At 53.1% G+C, this 17464-nt stretch overlaps 2 protein-coding genes across 3 annotated transcripts; one reads left to right on the forward strand and one right to left on the reverse strand.

Annotated features, from left to right (window-relative positions):
- The first annotated feature begins 1836 nt into the window (after window positions 1-1836).
- Window positions 1837-12370, forward strand: KAT8 (lysine acetyltransferase 8). 2 transcript variants are annotated; one of them, XM_077907398.1, is made up of 11 exons: window positions 1837-2077; window positions 3440-3514; window positions 3594-3769; window positions 7649-7702; window positions 7803-7967; window positions 8742-8831; window positions 11044-11184; window positions 11282-11375; window positions 11469-11619; window positions 11759-11913; window positions 12199-12370. In XM_077907398.1, exons 1-11 carry the CDS (start codon window positions 1867-1869, stop codon window positions 12261-12263), a joined length of 1377 nt encoding a protein of 458 aa, XP_077763524.1. In that variant the 5' UTR covers window positions 1837-1866; the 3' UTR covers window positions 12264-12370. The 2 variants fall into 2 exon arrangements, with proteins under 2 accessions (XP_077763524.1, XP_077763525.1); XM_077907399.1 differs by lacking the exon at window positions 1837-2077 and adding an exon at window positions 2138-2225.
- Window positions 12334-16639, reverse strand: PRSS8 (serine protease 8). Its single transcript, XM_077907400.1, has 5 exons — window positions 16269-16639; window positions 14356-14518; window positions 13772-14043; window positions 13518-13684; window positions 12334-13390 (listed from the first exon to the last, which is right to left on the reverse strand). The coding sequence occupies exons 1-5, from the start codon at window positions 16351-16353 to the stop codon at window positions 13082-13084; spliced, it is 996 nt and encodes a 331-aa protein (XP_077763526.1). The 5' UTR covers window positions 16354-16639; the 3' UTR covers window positions 12334-13081.
- Between the last annotated feature and the right edge of the window lie 825 nt (window positions 16640-17464).

Consider the following 17464-nt stretch of genomic DNA (forward strand, 5'->3'; position numbering starts at 1 on the left):
GACAGCCTTGTAACAAGACGTTGAGTGAAGTCAAAAGTGAGGCACCAGAACCCTGGGTGGAGGAAATAACAGTCTTGAAGATAGGGGATGGGATAAGGAGTGAGAGAAAGCATTACAATTCTTTTTTAAAAAATTTAATTATTTATTTTAGAGGGTGGGGAGAGGGAGAGGGAGAGACTGTCATAGGCAGACACTATGCTGAACATAGCCCTGTGCAGGGCTCCATCTCACAACCCTGATATCATGACCTGAGCTAAAACCGAGTCCAGTGCTTAAACGACTGTGCTACCCAGGCGCCCCAAGCTTTACAATTTTAATTCATTTTTTAAAAAATTTTTTTAAAATTTTAATTCTTTCTTGCCTGACGTACTTCTTCCAATTCTTATCCAGCCAGACACTTGGCATTCACTGTCCACCCCCAATTCTTTCTAATTTTCCCCAAAGCCAAATTACCAGCACTTCGCACTGCCATCACCTCATCCCCCACCCCAACAAACTCCTCTTTTTCCTTTTTTTTAAAAAAAAGATTTATTTATTTATGATAGACATAGAGAGAGAGAGAGGCAGAGACACAGAGGAGGGAGAAGCAGGCTCCATGCACCGGGAGCCTGACGTGGGACTCGATCCCGGGTCTCCAGGATCACACCCTGGGCCAAAGGCAGGCGCTAAACCGCTGAGCCACCCGGGGATCCCACTCCTTTATTTCTTGATCTGGAGCCTGGCCCCCATCCTTAGGCCTTGAGCATTCCACCTCCTTAGAATTGCTTTTAATCCCAGTAACCGTTTTTTTTTTTTTTTTTTTTAAGATTTTTATTCATGAGAGACACAGAGAGAGGCATAGACCTACGCAGAGGGAGAAGCAGGCTCCCTGCGGGGAGCCCAGTGGGGGAATCACAACCTGAGCTCTAGGCAGACGCTCAACTACTGAGCCACCCAGGCGTCCCTCCAATAACCAATTTATAAGTCAAAAGAAGATTCAGAGAATGGCCAAAAAGAATGTTTATTAAGCGCCAACCCTTTTTGGCACTGTGCAACACGCTTGTCGTATATACACACGAGATAGGTAAATATATGGCTTGCCCTTTATATAGTTATATGGATCATATAGTTACTATAGTTTAACCTTTACCACGCTGAGAACGGACGCCCTTGTACAATTTACCCAAAGCAGGGTCCGTATCCGGGATTCCTCAGTCACTAAGCCCAAGACGCTCTCTAGTATGTTCATCCACTGCCTTTGACTAGTTTGTTTAGGGGACGTTTGCGGGGGGGGGGGGGGGGGGGGCTGGTTTCCTTAGGAAGGTTTTATTCTAGGAGAGCAATTTACTGGCGATCCCAAAACACAGCCGTCCTGTTTCCCTCACCTTGAACAAGCAAGGCAATTTCTTCAATCTTTATAAAAGGGGTGATCTGGCCTAGGGTGGCGGAATGAGCGGCGCAGAGGTGCGTGCTAAGCGCAGGCTCAAGGCCCTAAGGCCCGGCCGCCAGGGAGGCCGCTCTGGCCCATCCCGGTGCGGGTAAAGCGGGGGCAGCGCCTCGGGTAACTGACATATCCCGGCTTCCTCAGGTACCAGGCCCTTTAAGAAGATCGAGCTGAGTCATCACATCAGGAAAGTCTTTCTCCTCTTTCCACGCAGAGTTCAACCGTATTTCCGTACGGAAAAAGAAAAAAAAAAAAATTCCAGGGCAATTCGCTCAGAAAGGTCAAACTCGTCCCGGGGCCGCTGGAAGGCTGCACCGACCAATGAGCTCCTGCCACGTCACAGACCCCACCCTCGAGCCGGCAGCGGTCTCCGCCACGCGTCTCTGACCCGGAACTAAAAGTGCTGCGCGGCGCGGGATTCTGGCGTCACCTGCAGTACTGCTATGGCGGCACAGGGAGCAGCTGCGGCGGTTGCGGCGGCGACTTCAGGGGTCGCGGGGGAGGGCGATCCCGGGCCCGGGGAGAATGCGGCGGTCGAGGGGACCGCCCCGTCCCCGGGCCGAGTCTCTCCCCCGACCCCGGCGCGCGGGGAGCCGGAAGTCACCGTGGAGATCGGAGAAACGTACCTGTGCCGACGCCCGGACAGCACCTGGCGTGAGGGCGGGGCCCACGGCCTGGGGGTGGGACCTGAGGGGGGCGGGGTCTAAGGGCGGGTTCTCCGAGGGGCTGGGCGTCATGAGGGCGTGGCTTGAGGGTAGAACGCAGAGTTTCGGCCTCTCCGGGACGCCACCTCCAAACTCCGGTGAGGACAGCAACCAAGTTCCTTTAGTGCTGTGTAGAGCTCCCAACCCACTTGCTTGTCCAGCCGTAGGCTCCCCTGCCTTTGCAAACAAAACCGTGGTTTCTTGCTGGTGTCTGTCGTGTCTGCGACTTCCTCTTCCAGCCCTCTTCTACAACCGCCAGCGGGAAGGCCCTCCGGAAACAGAAACGAGCTTCCCTTTCCCTTCCCTCCCGTTCAACATAAGCCGCAAATTCCTTAGAATGGCGTGCCTCTTTGCGACCTCTCTGGTTTCTGCCCGCCCCCCCATACCCCGCAAAGGCCATTGCCAGACCAGACCACATGGTGCCCCCTGAAGACCATATGCTTTATACGCCGGTGCCCGCTGCTTTGAATGCCCCTGTCCCCCTTTCTCCCGCCTCGCCCCGCCCCGCCCCGGCCGGCCAGCTCCTACTCCGCCTTTTAACATACCATAGCTCCTGTGATGTCATTATGGGCTCCCTCCAGGCAGAGTGAGTCGTTCCTTTCTGTATGTGCCTGCAACATTTTCTTCATACCTCAGTCAGCCACAGTGTATTTGACATGATGTTGTCATTGTCTGTCTGCGTCTTCTATCAAAGTGCGAACTTGGGGAGGGCAGGAACTCTTGTGATTCACTGCTGTGCCCTCTCTGCCCAGCAATAACGAGCATAGGGCCAGACACACAGTGGGTGCCTTACTCATCTGTTGAATGGGCTGCTGGTTGTCAGGCACCATGCTAAAAGCTTAAAGCTTTAGAGTCATTAACTCACCCTCCGAGGTAGCACTATTATCTCTGTTTTGTAGGCAAAGAAACCGAGGCTCAACCAGAATAATTTGCAGTTAAATAAAAGAAGTGAGGAGCTAGGATAATGTATAAACCCAGAGCCAGCCCTCATGACTCCTGAACAAATGAATAGATGAGTATAAAACAAGCATTGAATTTGGAGCCAGACTTAAACTCAGTTAAATATCAGCTTCTTATTCCTTTTCAAATATGTGAATGTGGGTAAGCCTCTGATTTTCGTCTGCAAAGTAAGAATAACAGCTCCAACTTGGCCCACTTTGCAGGCAGCGATTGATGAAATGGCAGATGAAGCCATGTGATGTTCACTTATATGTGGCCCTGGAATCTGGAAACCGCTCTTCCATGTCAGGGATCCTTTTTGTTCCAGTCCTGCCTGCCTTCCTGATGATCCTAGCCTTTTTTTCTTTCACAGATTCTGCTGAAGTGATTCAGTCTCGAGTGAATGATCAGGAGGGCCGAGAGGAATTCTATGTACACTATGTGGGCTGTGAGTGACTTGCGGGTATCCGGGCCTGGGTGGGGGTTGGGAGGTAAAAGGGCAGCCCCCTCATGGCCCATCCTCACAGTTAACCGGCGACTGGACGAATGGGTAGACAAGAACCGGCTGGCGCTGACCAAGACAGTAAAAGATGCCGTGCAGAAGAACTCGGAGAAGTACCTGAGTGAGCTGGCTGAGCAGCCTGAGCGCAAGATCACTCGCAACCAAAAGCGCAAGCATGATGAGATCAACCATGTGCAGAAGGTCCGGGCCCCCTCCCCTTCTCCAAGGCCCCAGGAGGCTCAGCTCTGCCTCTGCCAACTCCCTTGGGTCCCAGGGCCAAAATCAAAGCAGCTCCCATTTCTTTCTTTCCCTCTTTTTTAAGACTTAATTTACAAGAGAGAGAATGAGTGGGGGGAGGAGCAGAGGGGGAGAGAGAGAAGACTCCCCAATGAGCAGGAAGCCCAACTCAGGGCTTGATCTCAGGACGCTGGGATCATAACCTGAGCTGAAGGCAGTCACTTAGCTGACTGAGCCACCCAGGCGCTTGGCGACTCCCATTTCTTAAGCTCCTACAGGGTATCAGGGACTTTACCTGTGTTTTATCAGATACTCTTCACAGAGAAGAAAAGTGAGGCTCAGAGAGGGCAAATACTTGGCTACAGTCTCACCCAGGCACAGCTGGGACTGGAACTTAGACCTGTGCACCAGTAGCCCCCTTTTTCTCCTATTTGCTGGGCCACCTTAGACAAAGAATTGAAATCCAGAAAGAAGGAAGAGAATGAATGATATTGGGCACTTGCTTCTGCTAAACACCTTGCTAAGCCATGCACATACATAAGCTCATCATATTCTTCCTAACAAGTCAATGCTACAGGGATAATGGTTTCTTTCTGTAGATGAGGAAGCAGGATTGGAGAGGTTAGGTAACATGCTCAAGGTTACACAGCTAGTAAAAGGGTGGGTTGGAATTAGAATAATAATGGCAAATATTTATTGGCTTGCGAGCCAAAGTTATAGGCTAAGTATTTGAATACATGATCTCACTGAAGTTTCACAGCAACCTTGTGAGGTAAGCATCATCATTATCTCCAGTTTATAGGGGAAGAACAGAGAGGTTTAAGAACCCAGTCAGGAATTAGATTCTCCAACTGGATTGTCCTACTTCGGCCCTTAACCATTACTTTGCCACATCCTAGAAGCTTGGGCCACTTGTTCCAAAACCTAGAAGGATTCTTCTTGATCCAAAACCTGGATTCTTTTCCCCAATCCATGTTGCTCCTAGGGGTTATGTCCTCCCGACTCTGAGCCTCAGTTTCTTGATTTGTAAAATGGGGAGTGTAAACAAGACCAGGGTTTATTGAATTCTCAAGGCACTTAGACATTCATTAGTTTCATCCTTCTGAGTGCTCATTGTGTGCTTTGGGGCAGTGTTTTTCCAACTGTGGGGCACAACCAAATTAGTTCAGTGGGCTCTAACAGGCTTTGAAATTTAGAAATGAAAGAAAGAGGGGTGCCTGGCTGGCTCTTCTGGTGGAGCATGCAACTCTTGATTCCATGGACATGAGTTCTAGCCCCATGTTGGGTGGAGAGATTACTTTAAAAAATATATATGTACATGTATATATACACATATATATGGTGCCTGGATGGGTTGGTCAGTTAAGTGATCTCAGCTCAGGTCTTGAGTTCAAGCCCCATTTTGGGCTCCACACTGGATGTGGAGCCTACTAAAAAGAAAAGAGAAAGAAAGAAAGGCTAAGATAGGAAATATCAGAGTACATCGTAGTTTATTAAAGGTAAGTGTTGTTTTTGAGAAGCTTTTATTTCACATACAAATACACGTAAGGTGTATATACAAACATGTCAACTGGTTTACAGGGCTTCCTACTGTGGGTTGTGATTAAAAAAAAAAAAAAGAAAGAAAGAAATACCCTGAGCTAGAAAGACCCCTTGAAGTCTAAGGCAGCACTGTCCAATTGGCCTTCCTGTGATAAGTGGAAATCCATTTGTACTGTCTGATGGAGTAGCCCCACTAACCATATGTGGTGCCTGAGTACTTGAAATGTGTCTAGGGTGGTTAAAAGTTAAATTTGTGTTAAACTTAATGAATTCAAATAGCCACATATGGCTGGGTCTCAATTTCTCTCAGTTCCTCAACCAGGTTGCACTGGCAAATCTCAAAATGTACCTCAAAGCTGGTAGTCAGCAGGGTGGATGACAGTGGCCTGGTGGTGATAAAATCAAAGGAAGGACAATCTGCGAGTTAATAATCAGCAAGGTTCATCAGAGCCTAATTAATGTTTAATTCTAAATAAATTGCAGCATTTAAGAAAAGTAGTGTTTTTGTAGTTCTTTAACTCATTTGCAGAAGAGGATTGGCTTTTGTGAGAGTTGGGAAGTGGGTTTTTAAAGAGGCATATGAGGAGGAAAATCTTTCTTCCCTCATCTTTGCTAGGGTGAGACTGGGAGTTGGACCAACCAGAGGCCTGTGCTCAGCGGTGCTGTGCTCAGCGGTGCTGGTTACCAGTTCTGTAACCTCACCTCTCTGTGCCTCAGTTTCCTCTTTGTGCAGTGTGGAGAATGAGCACTCTTGTCTCAGGCTCTTTGTGAGGACTAAAGGAAATAATGCCTGTGGAGTGTTTGGCACTTAGAATAAATGGCAGCTAGCTAGTCCCCAAGGGCAAGTGACCTCTGTGCCTGTTTACTTCTCCTCTGTAAACTAGAAATAAGAAGGCTACATCTCAGGGTGGCTGAAAGGTTATGTGAGACCATACAGGCAAAGTGCTTGGTGGAAGGGGGTCTGGGTAAAATTCTGGGTCCTTTCTCCCTTCTCAACTGCAGGGCAAGGCTGCTGTCTGCTCTGGTATAGGTCAGAGACCTTGGGTCCCCTCTCTATTATCAGGCTGTGGTTGCTCCTACAGAGTCTGGCTTAGGAACAGGATGTGCTGTGAGTGACATGACTTTAAGTCCCTGCTTTCTAAGGACTTAAGGGGAAGCAAATGGGAGGAGGCAGAGGGGATCATGGTTAGCCACCGCTGCTTGGGAAGGAGAGGGTGTATTCTGTGTCAGAAGAGTTCAGTCAGGCCTCCCAAAGGAGGGAAGGGGGGGCGGGGGCAGGGCACGAGGCCTTGAAGGACAGGAAAGAGCACAGTTAGACACCGTGGCTCACAAAACTGCCTCATCCCACCCTCCGCTGGCTCACACTCTGTTTGAGGTTGAGGATGCAGTTTTTGTTGGCAGCCGGAGAGGGAACTGCATGCTCAATGTGGAAAAACCACAAAAAGAGGGGTGTGGAAAGTGTAGACATGAAGGGGCTGCGACCAGAGGCTGGGACTCTGCAGAGGCTTAGTTCATTATCCGGACTTGAGATGGTGGTGGTGGCTATTTGGAGTTGGACAAAAGAGAGTTCCAGAGAGGGACTGATAGCAGAGACATCAAGGAGGTAGAATCAACAGACCCTGGCCCTTACTTGAGTGCTGGGTTGGGAAGAGGAGGAGTCTTAAGAGCAGACCTGCAATCGGTCTTGGGAAGTTGGACTGGGGGTGACACACCCAGTGAGACGGCGACCCCAGGAGGATGAATAGGTTTGTGCGGGTACAGATTGAGTTCCTTTCTGGACACCTAGAGCCTGGGATACCTGTGGAGGGAACGTCGGGGAGCAGGCCCAGGAGCAGGCGGATCCCTGGATCTGGTGCTCGGGAAAGAGATCCAATCACGCTGGGGAGTCCAGCATCAGTTCCTGCTTTGGGGACAGAAGATCCAGTCTATTATTCATGTGTCTCATGGCAATTTTGGCAGAGCTGGATTGATCCTTTTGTATAGCCGAAGCTTTTACCAGCCCAAGGACTGGAACCAGGCCTTCTGATCCCGCCCTGTTCATCTAGCAAAAGGTTCACACGTGGGCATCAGGGATGCAGGGGTGTGAGAGTGGATGGGAAGGTAGGAGAGGAGCCTGGCCTGGCCAGCTTCAAAACCAGGTAAAACAAGTTAGCTGTTCCTGTGGTTCCACTGCCAATCGGGTGCTGAGGCCTGGAAGACAGGAGGGAAGCACTGGGTTCGGGCACGGGGGGTACGGGGGTTGGGGAGATAGCTCAACCGCCACTTCTGTTCACCTCTGTTCATGGCTCTGTCCTTGCCCAGACCTATGCCGAGATGGACCCCACCACTGCAGCCTTGGAGAAGGAGCATGAGGCGGTAAGCTGGGGCAGGGCTCTGACTGTGGGCGGCCCCTCGCCGGCTCTCCTGGCCCCTGGGCTGAGCTAGCTGCCGCCCTCTGCTCCTGCCCTGTCCGCAGATCACCAAGGTGAAGTATGTGGACAAGATCCACATCGGGAACTACGAAATCGACGCCTGGTACTTCTCCCCATTCCCTGAGGACTATGGGAAACAGCCCAAGCTGTGGCTCTGCGAGTACTGCCTGAAGTATATGAAATTTGAGAAGAGCTACCGCTTCCACTTGGTGAGCCGGTGCTGGCCCAGCCTGGCGAGAGAGGCGGGTGTGGAGGCTGAGGGGCTGAGGCTGCAATGATAGGGGGGAGAGACAGGTCCAGAGGAGCCGGGTCCGAGGAAATGCTAGAGACCCGGGTGCTAGGCCTGGCCTGGCCTTTGCCAGGTTGACCTTGGCTAGCCTGCTGCCTTTGCGCAGGCCTCAGTTTCCTCCTCTGTGGAATGGGGACAATAATTCCTACCCTTCCCGCCTCCTCAGGTCAAGCCCAACACTACATGTTTATCAAGGCCAGCCCAGTGCCAGATTCCTCAGTGCAAAAGAGGAAACAAGCACAGCCCCTGAGCAGTGGGGACTGGAAGGTGTGGACAGATGGGAGGCATTGGCAGGGGTGGGATGGGGCTGGGATGCCCGGGGCTCGCAGCACTAGTGTGGTAGGCTGTGTCCCAAAGGGGTGACCTGAGGCCAGCCTTTACGGTGTAGGCATTGCCATTGTCATGGATCAGAGCCCTCCAGAGCCAGGCTGACCTGAACTTGATACCATCCAGCCGTGTGCTACTCAAGCCAGTTACTTAGCCTCTCTGTGCCTCAGTTTCTTCATCTGTAAAATAGGCTCTGTCTCCTCAGGTAGCTGGGAGGGTTGCTTGATGTAGGTAAGGCATGGAGCCCAGGGTCTGTAGATTGGGAAAGAGCAGTGGAGACCTGTTGCAAGCCACGCAGGGTGGGATGGGGACACCTAGCAGAAAACCTCAAGGTCTCCAGCCTTTATTTCCCCATCCCCACCCCCAGGGCCAGTGTCAGTGGCGGCAGCCTCCAGGGAAGGAGATCTATCGCAAGAGCAACATTTCTGTGTATGAGGTAGACGGCAAAGACCACAAGGTGAGTTAGGTGGCCGAAGTGCTGTGGGGAGATGGGGAGAAGCTCTAGCACCTCCTGAACGATCCTCCTTGTCACTAAAGGGTAGAGGCCAGTCTTAGGACAACCCCCCCACCCCCCGCCCCAGGGAAAAGCCTGTAGGATCATGTTTAGCCTGGCACTTGGCCTGTGGTTGGTGCATGGTAAACATATGGGCCTGTGGTACCAGCCTTGGGGACTAGGTTTCTGTTCTGTCCCTGAAGACTTTTCTCCTAATGGGCTAACTTACTAGTTTTGGGCGGTTCTGGCACCCAGGGTAGAAATTGTCACGCCTGAGGCTGCTTCTAGAAGTGCTTTCTCTTTCTGCCTGAAGGAAAGGTTTTTTTCCTGGGAGGGGACTGCTTTGTGCGAGACTCTGCCTGAGAGCTGTGTGGCTCTGACCGCCCTTCGCCCTTCCCGCCCTTCCCTTTGCCCTTCGAGTTCCTTGTTGCTGGCAGGACTTCCATGGGGCAGGGTGGGGCATCTGGGGCCTGCATTGCTGCCACGGAGCACCTGGCCTTGCCTGGTCAGTCTGGGAAGGCCTCACCAGATCTCCTTGTTTCCCATGGAAGGGCAGTAGAGGGTAAGGCAGAGAGGGCAGGATTCTGAGTGGCTCCTGCTTCAAATTGTGCTGTCATTTACTAGCTGACCTTGGACAGGTTACTTAACACTGTTTGTTCCTGTTTCCTCATCTGTAAGATAGGAGTCATGATAATGTTTACCTAATAGGACTGTTGATGGCACAAATGAGACAGCAATGTCAAGTACTTAACACTGTGTCTGACATCAAGTAGGTGCTTAGTAAACATGGGCCTTTGTTATTATTGGTGACCTCCTTCGGTCCAGTTCAGTCAGCCTTGAGTTAAATAACTCAAGGAGAATATTTGCTCTTAGCCTGGAGTGGGTCCCCTGCTTTGCCTTTCTGAGCATGAACAGGGGGAGTGGCAGAAAGGGTTCCAGCAGGAGGTGTGGGTCTTCTTTCTAGCTCTGCAACGTTGTCCCTCTGCACGTTGAAGCCTCAGCCAAGTACTTCCCCTTTCCAGAACCCTCAGTTCCCTCCGAGTAAAATGGGCTAGCAATGTTGGACTTGATCATCGTTGGGTCACATAAGAGTGGATGTGAAAGATGTCATAAGCCAGAGGGCCTCAGGGTCTTCTTGTCCCTCCTGCTGTTGGTCTCTAGCCTGGGTGAGTGTCTGGGCCTATAGGAAGGCTGCTGAAGTGCAGCAGAGGAGTACAGCCAAGTGGGGAAACAGCTCATCCTCTGTGATCAGGTTTTTTAAAACTCATCCATTCAGCAAACATTTACCAAGCACCAAGCTTCATGCGTAGCCTTGTACTAGGTGTTGGAGATGCAGCTGTGAACAAAACATAACTCATATACCAGTTTGAATCTGGTCCTAGTAGTCCCCAGCCATGGGACTTTAGACCAGCCACTTATCTCCTCTGAGCCTATTTCCTGATCTGAAACATAAGAGTTAATGTCCCTGAAGATTGAACTCCTATTTAGCACTCAGAAGTGATTGTGACACTTGGCTGGCTCAGTCGGTGGAGCATGGCTCAGCGGTGACTCTTCATTTCAGAGTTGTGAGTTGCAGCCCTTTGTGGGGTGTAGAGATTACTTCAAAATAAAATCTTTAAAAAAAGAGAGTGAGAGAGCTTTTTCTGTCCATGGGTCCTGTCCCATGCTATAATTAAAAAAACAAAAACAAAAACCTTTGGGGCACCTGTTAGCTCAGTTGAGTGCCTGACTCTTGATTTGGCTCAGGTCATGATCTTGGGGTAATGAAATCAAGCCCTACATCGGGCTCTGCCCTCAGTGTAGAGTCAGCTTGGGCTTCTCCCTCCCTCTTCCTCTGCCACCACCCCCCATCACTCGCACACTCTCTCTTAAAAACAAACAAACAAACAAAAACCCACCTTTTTGCACCAGAAAAAAAAAAAGCCGTGGTCACTGTTTAATCCAGCTCTCTGGTTTTTAGCTTCCTTGTCTATCAGATAATGACTATAAGAGTCCTTTCAATTCTGAATACTCCTGTTCTGGGAAGGCGCCCACTTTTCACCGGCCCAGCACCAGCTGCCCTCTGGAGCCTGGCATTTGCAGAGCAGGATGGCAGCCATTGCCAGGCCTCAGTGAAGCCAGGTGGGGGTAGTTATACCCGCTCCCTGAGGCTGCTTCCACCTTCCCCACTGCTCAGATTTACTGTCAGAACCTGTGTCTACTGGCCAAGCTCTTCCTGGACCACAAGACGTTGTACTTCGATGTGGAGCCCTTCGTCTTTTACATCCTGACTGAGGTGGACAGGCAGGGAGCCCACATCGTTGGCTACTTCTCCAAGGTGCTGGGTTGGGAAGGCCAGGCTGAGGGTGGGTGGGGACTACGGACTGCAGGAGGGGCTGAGCCTCCCCAGAGGTCCTGACCACACACCCCTGTAGGAGAAGGAGTCTCCAGATGGGAACAATGTGGCCTGCATCCTGACCCTGCCTCCATACCAGCGGCGCGGCTATGGAAAATTTCTCATTGCCTTCAGTGAGTGGTTCCCGGCCTGTAGAGGGAGGGGTACTGCAGGGTGGGTGCCAAGGGGGGCTGGGCCTGCAGAATCCTCCTTTCTATCACTGCCAGGCTATGAGCTCTCCAAGCTCGAGAGCACAGTCGGCTCCCCGGAGAAGCCGCTGTCTGACCTGGGCAAGCTTAGCTACCGCAGCTACTGGTCTTGGGTCCTGCTGGAGATTCTGCGAGATTTCCGGGGCACACTGTCCATCAAGGACCTGAGGTGAGGGTCTTGGGACCCTTTGAGAGGGAAAGACTCTTCTAAGACTGGCCATGATCCTGGGTCCTTGTCCCTTTTTGCTGTCCCAGTTAGAGCCCTCAAGAGAACTCTCCTCAGCATCTTCTCTTGTCCCTCTCTGCAGCCAGATGACCAGCATCACCCAGAATGACATCATCAGCACCCTGCAGTCCCTCAACATGGTCAAGTACTGGAAGGGCCAGCATGTGATCTGTGTCACACCCAAGCTGGTAGAAGAACACCTCAAAAGTGCCCAGTATAAAAAACCACCCATCACAGGTAAGTGGGGGGCTGCCCAGGATGTGTGTGGTGGTAGTGGTGGGGGGGTGTTGAGATCTACTGGGAGCCAAGGCTACCTTTTTGCTGTTACATGATCCCAAACCTGTCTGACCAGCTCCCCAGGAAGGACAGACGGAAGCCTGAGGCAGGCTACTCATTCCCAGGCTTCCCTGCCCCCTCCCCAGGACTCAGTATGTCCTTGTTCTCACCTAGAGGTGAAACCTGGCCTGGGCCCAGAGGCCCAGCCCCGCCTCTAACGCCTCTCCTCCCCCCACCCCCCCGCAGTGGACTCTGTCTGTCTCAAGTGGGCACCCCCCAAGCACAAGCAAGTCAAACTCTCCAAGAAGTGAGCAGCCTGTGTGCCCCCGCTGCCGGACCTGTGCCTCCTTGCCCCCTTGCCTGTAAATATGTACAGACCTATTTCGTCATTTTTTTAATAAAGTGAGTTCTGCCAGTGGTTCTGGACTTTGGAGGTGAGAGGGAGAGGCCAAGAGCTGACATTCTTCGTGGAGGGTCACACACACAGCAGTTGTGCTCGAAAACATTTTACTCCTGCTTGTTCCTTCTAGCCCTCACCCCAGATCCAAGCCCAAGCCCAGTTCCGGTGGGGGCTCAGTCCTCCGGAGTCTAGGAATCGAGGTTCAAGAGCATGGCAGCCGATGGGGCAAGATTGGGGCCTTTTCTCTGCTTGCAAACTTGCTGCCCAGAGGCAGCCCCAGTTCAGAAGATAGGAAGAGGGTGAAGTGATGGGGCTTATCAGGCAGGACTGGTGGGGCGCTGGGGCCAGCCTTTCAGCAGCAATTAGCCTAGTCTTCTGGAAACAGCAGGGAGCCAGGGCTCATTTTCATAGTTAAGGGTCCTCAGGGGCTCCATAGAATCCCAACCGGCAGGCTTGTGGACAGCAGGTGGAGGCGGCCAGAGGTTCTAGCCAATGCCACAGGTAGTGAGCCTCCCGACTGTGGATTGTAGTCCCAAAGAACCAACCCAGAAGAGGGGGCTCAAAGGTCAGGATGTACTCCCACAGGTCCTGGGAGGAAGGAGTGAATCAAGCCGGTCCCTAGGCCCAAAAGATGTCAGGGAAGGGCCAGGTCCATTCCCAAGGCAGGCATCTGTCCTTGGGTGCAGTGTGGAAGTCCTGGAAGCAGGGTCAGCTCCTTAGATGACTAGCTTAGCAGAGGAGGCTGAGGGTCAGGCCTAGTGGCAGCAGAAGGATGAGCCCCAATAAGTTCTGGGCTGGGGCAGAGCTGAAGGCCTGATGGTAGACACAGAGATTGCCATCGGGCTGGGACTCCTGGATTTGGGGCACCACACGAGGCTGGAGCTCTGTCACTTGATGGTGAATCCAGGAGGCATAGCTGGAGGTCAGAGTGTACACGCCAGGCCTGTTGGGGGCCCCACAAGCATCGCCCCAGCTCACAATGCCTGCCAGGTACCACAGGCCCGCCACAGGGCAAGAGAGCGGGCCCCCAGAGTCACCCTGAAGAGAAGAGCCGTACAGTAACTATCAGGATGAGGCCCCAGGCCTCTAGTCAGCCACACCAGCCCCATTAGGCCCTCATCTCCCCCCAAGACGCACTTGTCTCACTGGACCCCCCTGCATTTACCTGGCAGGCATCCTTGCCCCCTCTCACATAGCCAGCACACACCATGTCCTGCTGGATAAAGTGGGGCTCCTCAGGCTTAGCGTTGATGTTGTACAGGCAGTTACAGGTCTCGCGGCTGATCAGCGGTACCTCGAGTTGCTGTAGTTGCCGGGGTGCCAGGAGGCTCACTGGAGGAGCAAAAGATGCTTGCCTGGGGCCTTCTGCCCTGAGTTAGGCACCACCCCCATGGCTCTGGACATCAGTGCCCACCTCACCTGAGGGCGCCACGTGGCCCCATCCGGTGACGGTACATTGGAGACCATTGGGGAACGAAGCGTTGGCTGCAGGGAGGCAGATGGGCCTGATGTAGCGGGAGAAGGTGACCGGGCTACTGAGTTGGAGGAGTGCGATGTCACCCTGGGAGCCCTCCTGCTGGTAGCTGGTGTGGGAAATGACCTGTGCCACGGTGCGGACCTCGGCCTCAGGGGTATAGGAGTCCAGCTGGTGGGCACCCAGCTTTACCTCATAGTCTTCCTTCAGGTGCTCCCTGCAGGTAGAGGGGCCAAGGCTGGGACCCAGGAGACCTCTCCCACTTCCCTAATCCTGCATTGCCCTGTTCCACCCAACCCCAGTCTGTCTGGTCCCAGGCAAATGGCCTTTCAGGTCACAGACCACAGTTTTATCCTGTGACCTGTGACCTCTGGCCTTCACTCCTCACTGATCCTTTCAGACTGAATCATTGATATCCCTAGATCCCACCCAAGGACCCCAACCTCTGGCCTAGACTGATCCCTAACTTGGACCTCAGCCCACTTTTGACTCCCCACCCCATGCCCCTCGCCCACCACCCAGCTGGTACCTTGGGAAGCAGTGAGCAGCTGAGAGCACCCACTGCTCAGAAACAAGAGAACCGCCGCACACGTGGACGCCATCATAGGTGATGCTGACCTGCCAGGGCCACTGGCCAGCGGCTGCACCGCTGCCGCCTGTGATTCGTGCTTGGGAGGCCACACCGCAGAAGGCTGTCCAGGGAGGAAGGTCAGGAGGTCAGGTCCTCTTGGGGCCCCTGTACCTCCTGGGGCCTCAGGCCTGCTACTTGCTAACAATCTGGTTTGGAGTCTGGGAAGTGAGTTCCCAGGAGCCAGCCACCGGTTTGTCCTCATCCCACTGCTCAGCGGGCATGGTTAGTTCTGCCCCCCCTACCGAGCTCATTACCTAACTTGGGTTTCTTCCAGCTTCCTTTCTTTCAGGCCCTCCACTCAGGCCACTGAGTGCCTTCCACTCAGTCCACTCCTTACACATCAGAAGATCTTTATAAGCCACAAATCTGATCAGGTCACACCTCAGCTTAAATCCTTTCCGGGCTCCACATGGTCCTTAACATACATTCCAGACCTTCCATGACAGGACCATCTGCTCCAGCCATCCCTCCAGACACTTCCTGTCACACACACAGGGCCACACACTTGTTTGCCTCTAGACCTCTGCTCAGCCAGGCCACTCTGCCAAGCATCCTCCATCCCTCTTTCCTCATCCTACTCCGCTCAGCAAACCTATTTGCCTATGGAGGTGATTCAAATGCCAGCCTCTCCTTAACCTGCCCTGACCCTGCTGGCTGGTTGGACAATGGCAGGAACGCCCAGAGCCCCCATGCTCCCCCCACCCCCAACTGCCCTATCATACAGCTATTGTGCTGGTGTCTGTGACTGCTTCATCTGCACTAATCTGGGTAAGTCCCTGGTGACAGGGACTGGAGCACAGGGCTGGGCACACAGATGGAGTCGTGGATATGTGTCGAACAAACAACAGGACTCCCACACTGAACATCTGATTTCCAGGACGGCCTCACCCCACGGAGGCCTCCCCTCTGTTTGGAGCAGGACCCAACAGCCCTTCACAAAGTCACCTCCCCCCGAGCAGAGAAAACTGCCCAGCCAAGCTCCTCCTTCGCTCCTCATAATAATGACAATAGCTACTATTTAGTGACGGTCCAGCAATGCCAGGCTGCGGGAGGGCTTTCACTTCCTTTATCTCCAGGAGTCCTCCCTGGGCCCCAGGAGACAAACATAACTGACTTCATTTTTGAGGGGAGGGGACTGGCCAAGAATCCACAGCCAGTGGTTTGCGGTGAAGTGGGGACTGAAAACCGGACTCAGAGTCGAGTGGTGTGCCTTGCAAGGAAGGAAACCCCTGGTTTGTTTTCCTGAAAAGATGTACCTTTGGAGTCAGACCAGGGTTTAAAATCCCAGCTATGCCTCTTATTGGCTGTGTACTCTTGGGTAAGTCACTTCTCTGCATCGGAGTTTCTTTCTCCATAGAATGAGGGCTGTAACCTCCATCTCACAGAACTACTGGGAGGATTTACATAAAGCCGTAAGGGTAAGGAAGAGGGCCCTATAGAGAGAGGCTCAGGCACTCATGAAACATTCCATTGGAATCTGAACCCACGTCCCCTTCCTTCCCCCTCCCCCACACAAGCCTCACCTTCATCCCCTCAGCTCCAGGAGGGAGAGAAAGAGGGAAGGGTAAACAGGAAAGACCCTGAGAAAAAGTTCCCAGATCCCTTAGCACCTACCACTTCTCCAGAGGCTGTCCCACCCCGCCCTGGGAGGCCAACGCCGAAGGGAGAGGGAGAGGCCCGGAGCTAAGTTGCTGAAACTGGGGGTTCTTGAGTCCAGGATAAGGGGTGTGCCCAAAAAAGGGTTATACCCCAGCCTATGTATATCACCCCTCCCTTGAGCCCCACACTGTCTGACCACCGCACATACTCACCAAGTCCGGACCGGAATAATCCAAGTAAAAGCAGAATGGCCACAGCCTCCAGCCACCCAGGCCCCAGACCTGCCCTGTGGGCCATGGCCCAGGACCAGGGCCCCCGGGGAGACACCAGGCACCCAAGGGAAGGTACCTAGGGCTGGTTTCAACGGCAAGTTCCTGGTATTGGGCCCAGAGGGAAGAGATCCTGGAATCCGCGCTGGGAAGGGAGAAGAGATGTCCAAGACCAGATTTGAAGGCAGAGGTAAGGCGCAAAGGGAGACGCTGGGGTCTCCACAGCCGTAAGGACACGTCTGCAACTCGGCCTAACTACGCGGAGACCTTCCAGAATGTGGATCCTTGGAGAAAGGCACCTACCTGCCTGCCCCTCCCCTGGCCCCGCCCTCCACACTTAGCTCCACCAGGTTTTCTGGATTACATGGTCCTAAGTCCTCCCAGATCCCCAGGCTCTGTGTGTGTGTGTGTGTGTGTGTGTGTGTGTATGTGTGTGTGCCCTCCAGGCGGGACTGGAAATCCCTGATAGCTAGGCTCCCTAGAATGTGACCCAAGTGGCATCTGGCCCAGGTCTTTCAGGTCTCCCAGACCAGTTATGTCCCCCAGGGCTTGGCCCAGCCTTTCTTGTCCTGGGGCCGCTGTGCTCCTCCTTCCTGCTCTCCCTCAGCCTGGTCTCTGAGCCCAGGACCCCTGTCTTTTCAGGCCCTCCTGTAGAGACTGCAGCATCATCTGTGTGCAGCGTGACTGGCCATGCTGATCATCTCACAAATATTTCCTGAGTGCCTACTATGTTCCAGGCACAGGAGACAAAGCAGACACCATCTCTGCCTTCACTGAGCTCACAGTGAAATAGGGGTGACAGCTTCGAATCAAATCATCACACAGGAATTCTAGAATAATTTCAGGCTAGGCACGGGGGCTCTGGAGGCCTGATCACAGGAGATTGACATCGGCCGGCACTGAGAAGGGCTCCCAGAGAAGGTGCTATTAGGACAGAGGCCCGAGAGGCGATGGGAAGTGGCAAAGGTAGTCGAAGGATGGTCCGGGAAAGCGTTCCCGGGTCGAGGTTGCAGCGGGGAGGAGGCACAGGCTCAGGGGGAGAAGGAAGGCCCAGTGGCCCAGCCAGGGGACAGGTTTGTCCTCGGGTTTGCACCTGGGCATGTATGTTGGCTTCAAGCCTCAGAAGAGAGCCCCACTCC

This window comes from Canis aureus, chromosome 8 (genome assembly GCF_053574225.1).
Source record: "Canis aureus isolate CA01 chromosome 8, VMU_Caureus_v.1.0, whole genome shotgun sequence".
NCBI classification, from domain to species: domain Eukaryota; kingdom Metazoa; phylum Chordata; class Mammalia; order Carnivora; family Canidae; genus Canis; species Canis aureus.

Bases quoted from the DNA above. Each gene is read 5' to 3' on its own strand.
- KAT8 (XM_077907398.1), top strand. From the start codon at position 1,867: ATGGCGGCACAGGGAGCAGCTGCGGCGGTTGCGGCGGCGACTTCAGGG. The intron at 2,078-3,439 runs GTGAGGGCGGGG...TTTCTTTCACAG, and splicing joins ACGCCCGGACAGCACCTGGC to ATTCTGCTGAAGTGATTCAG. The intron at 11,914-12,198 runs GTAAGTGGGGGG...ACCCCCCCGCAG, and splicing joins TAAAAAACCACCCATCACAG to TGGACTCTGTCTGTCTCAAG.
- PRSS8 (XM_077907400.1), bottom strand. From the start codon at position 16,353: ATGGCCCACAGGGCAGGTCTGGGGCCTGGGTGGCTGGAGGCTGTGGCC. The intron at 14,519-16,268 runs GTGAGTATGTGC...CTCCCTGGACAG, and splicing joins ATTATTCCGGTCCGGACTTG to CCTTCTGCGGTGTGGCCTCC. The intron at 13,685-13,771 runs GTGAGGTGGGCA...TTGCTCCTCCAG, and splicing joins GGGCCACGTGGCGCCCTCAG to TGAGCCTCCTGGCACCCCGG.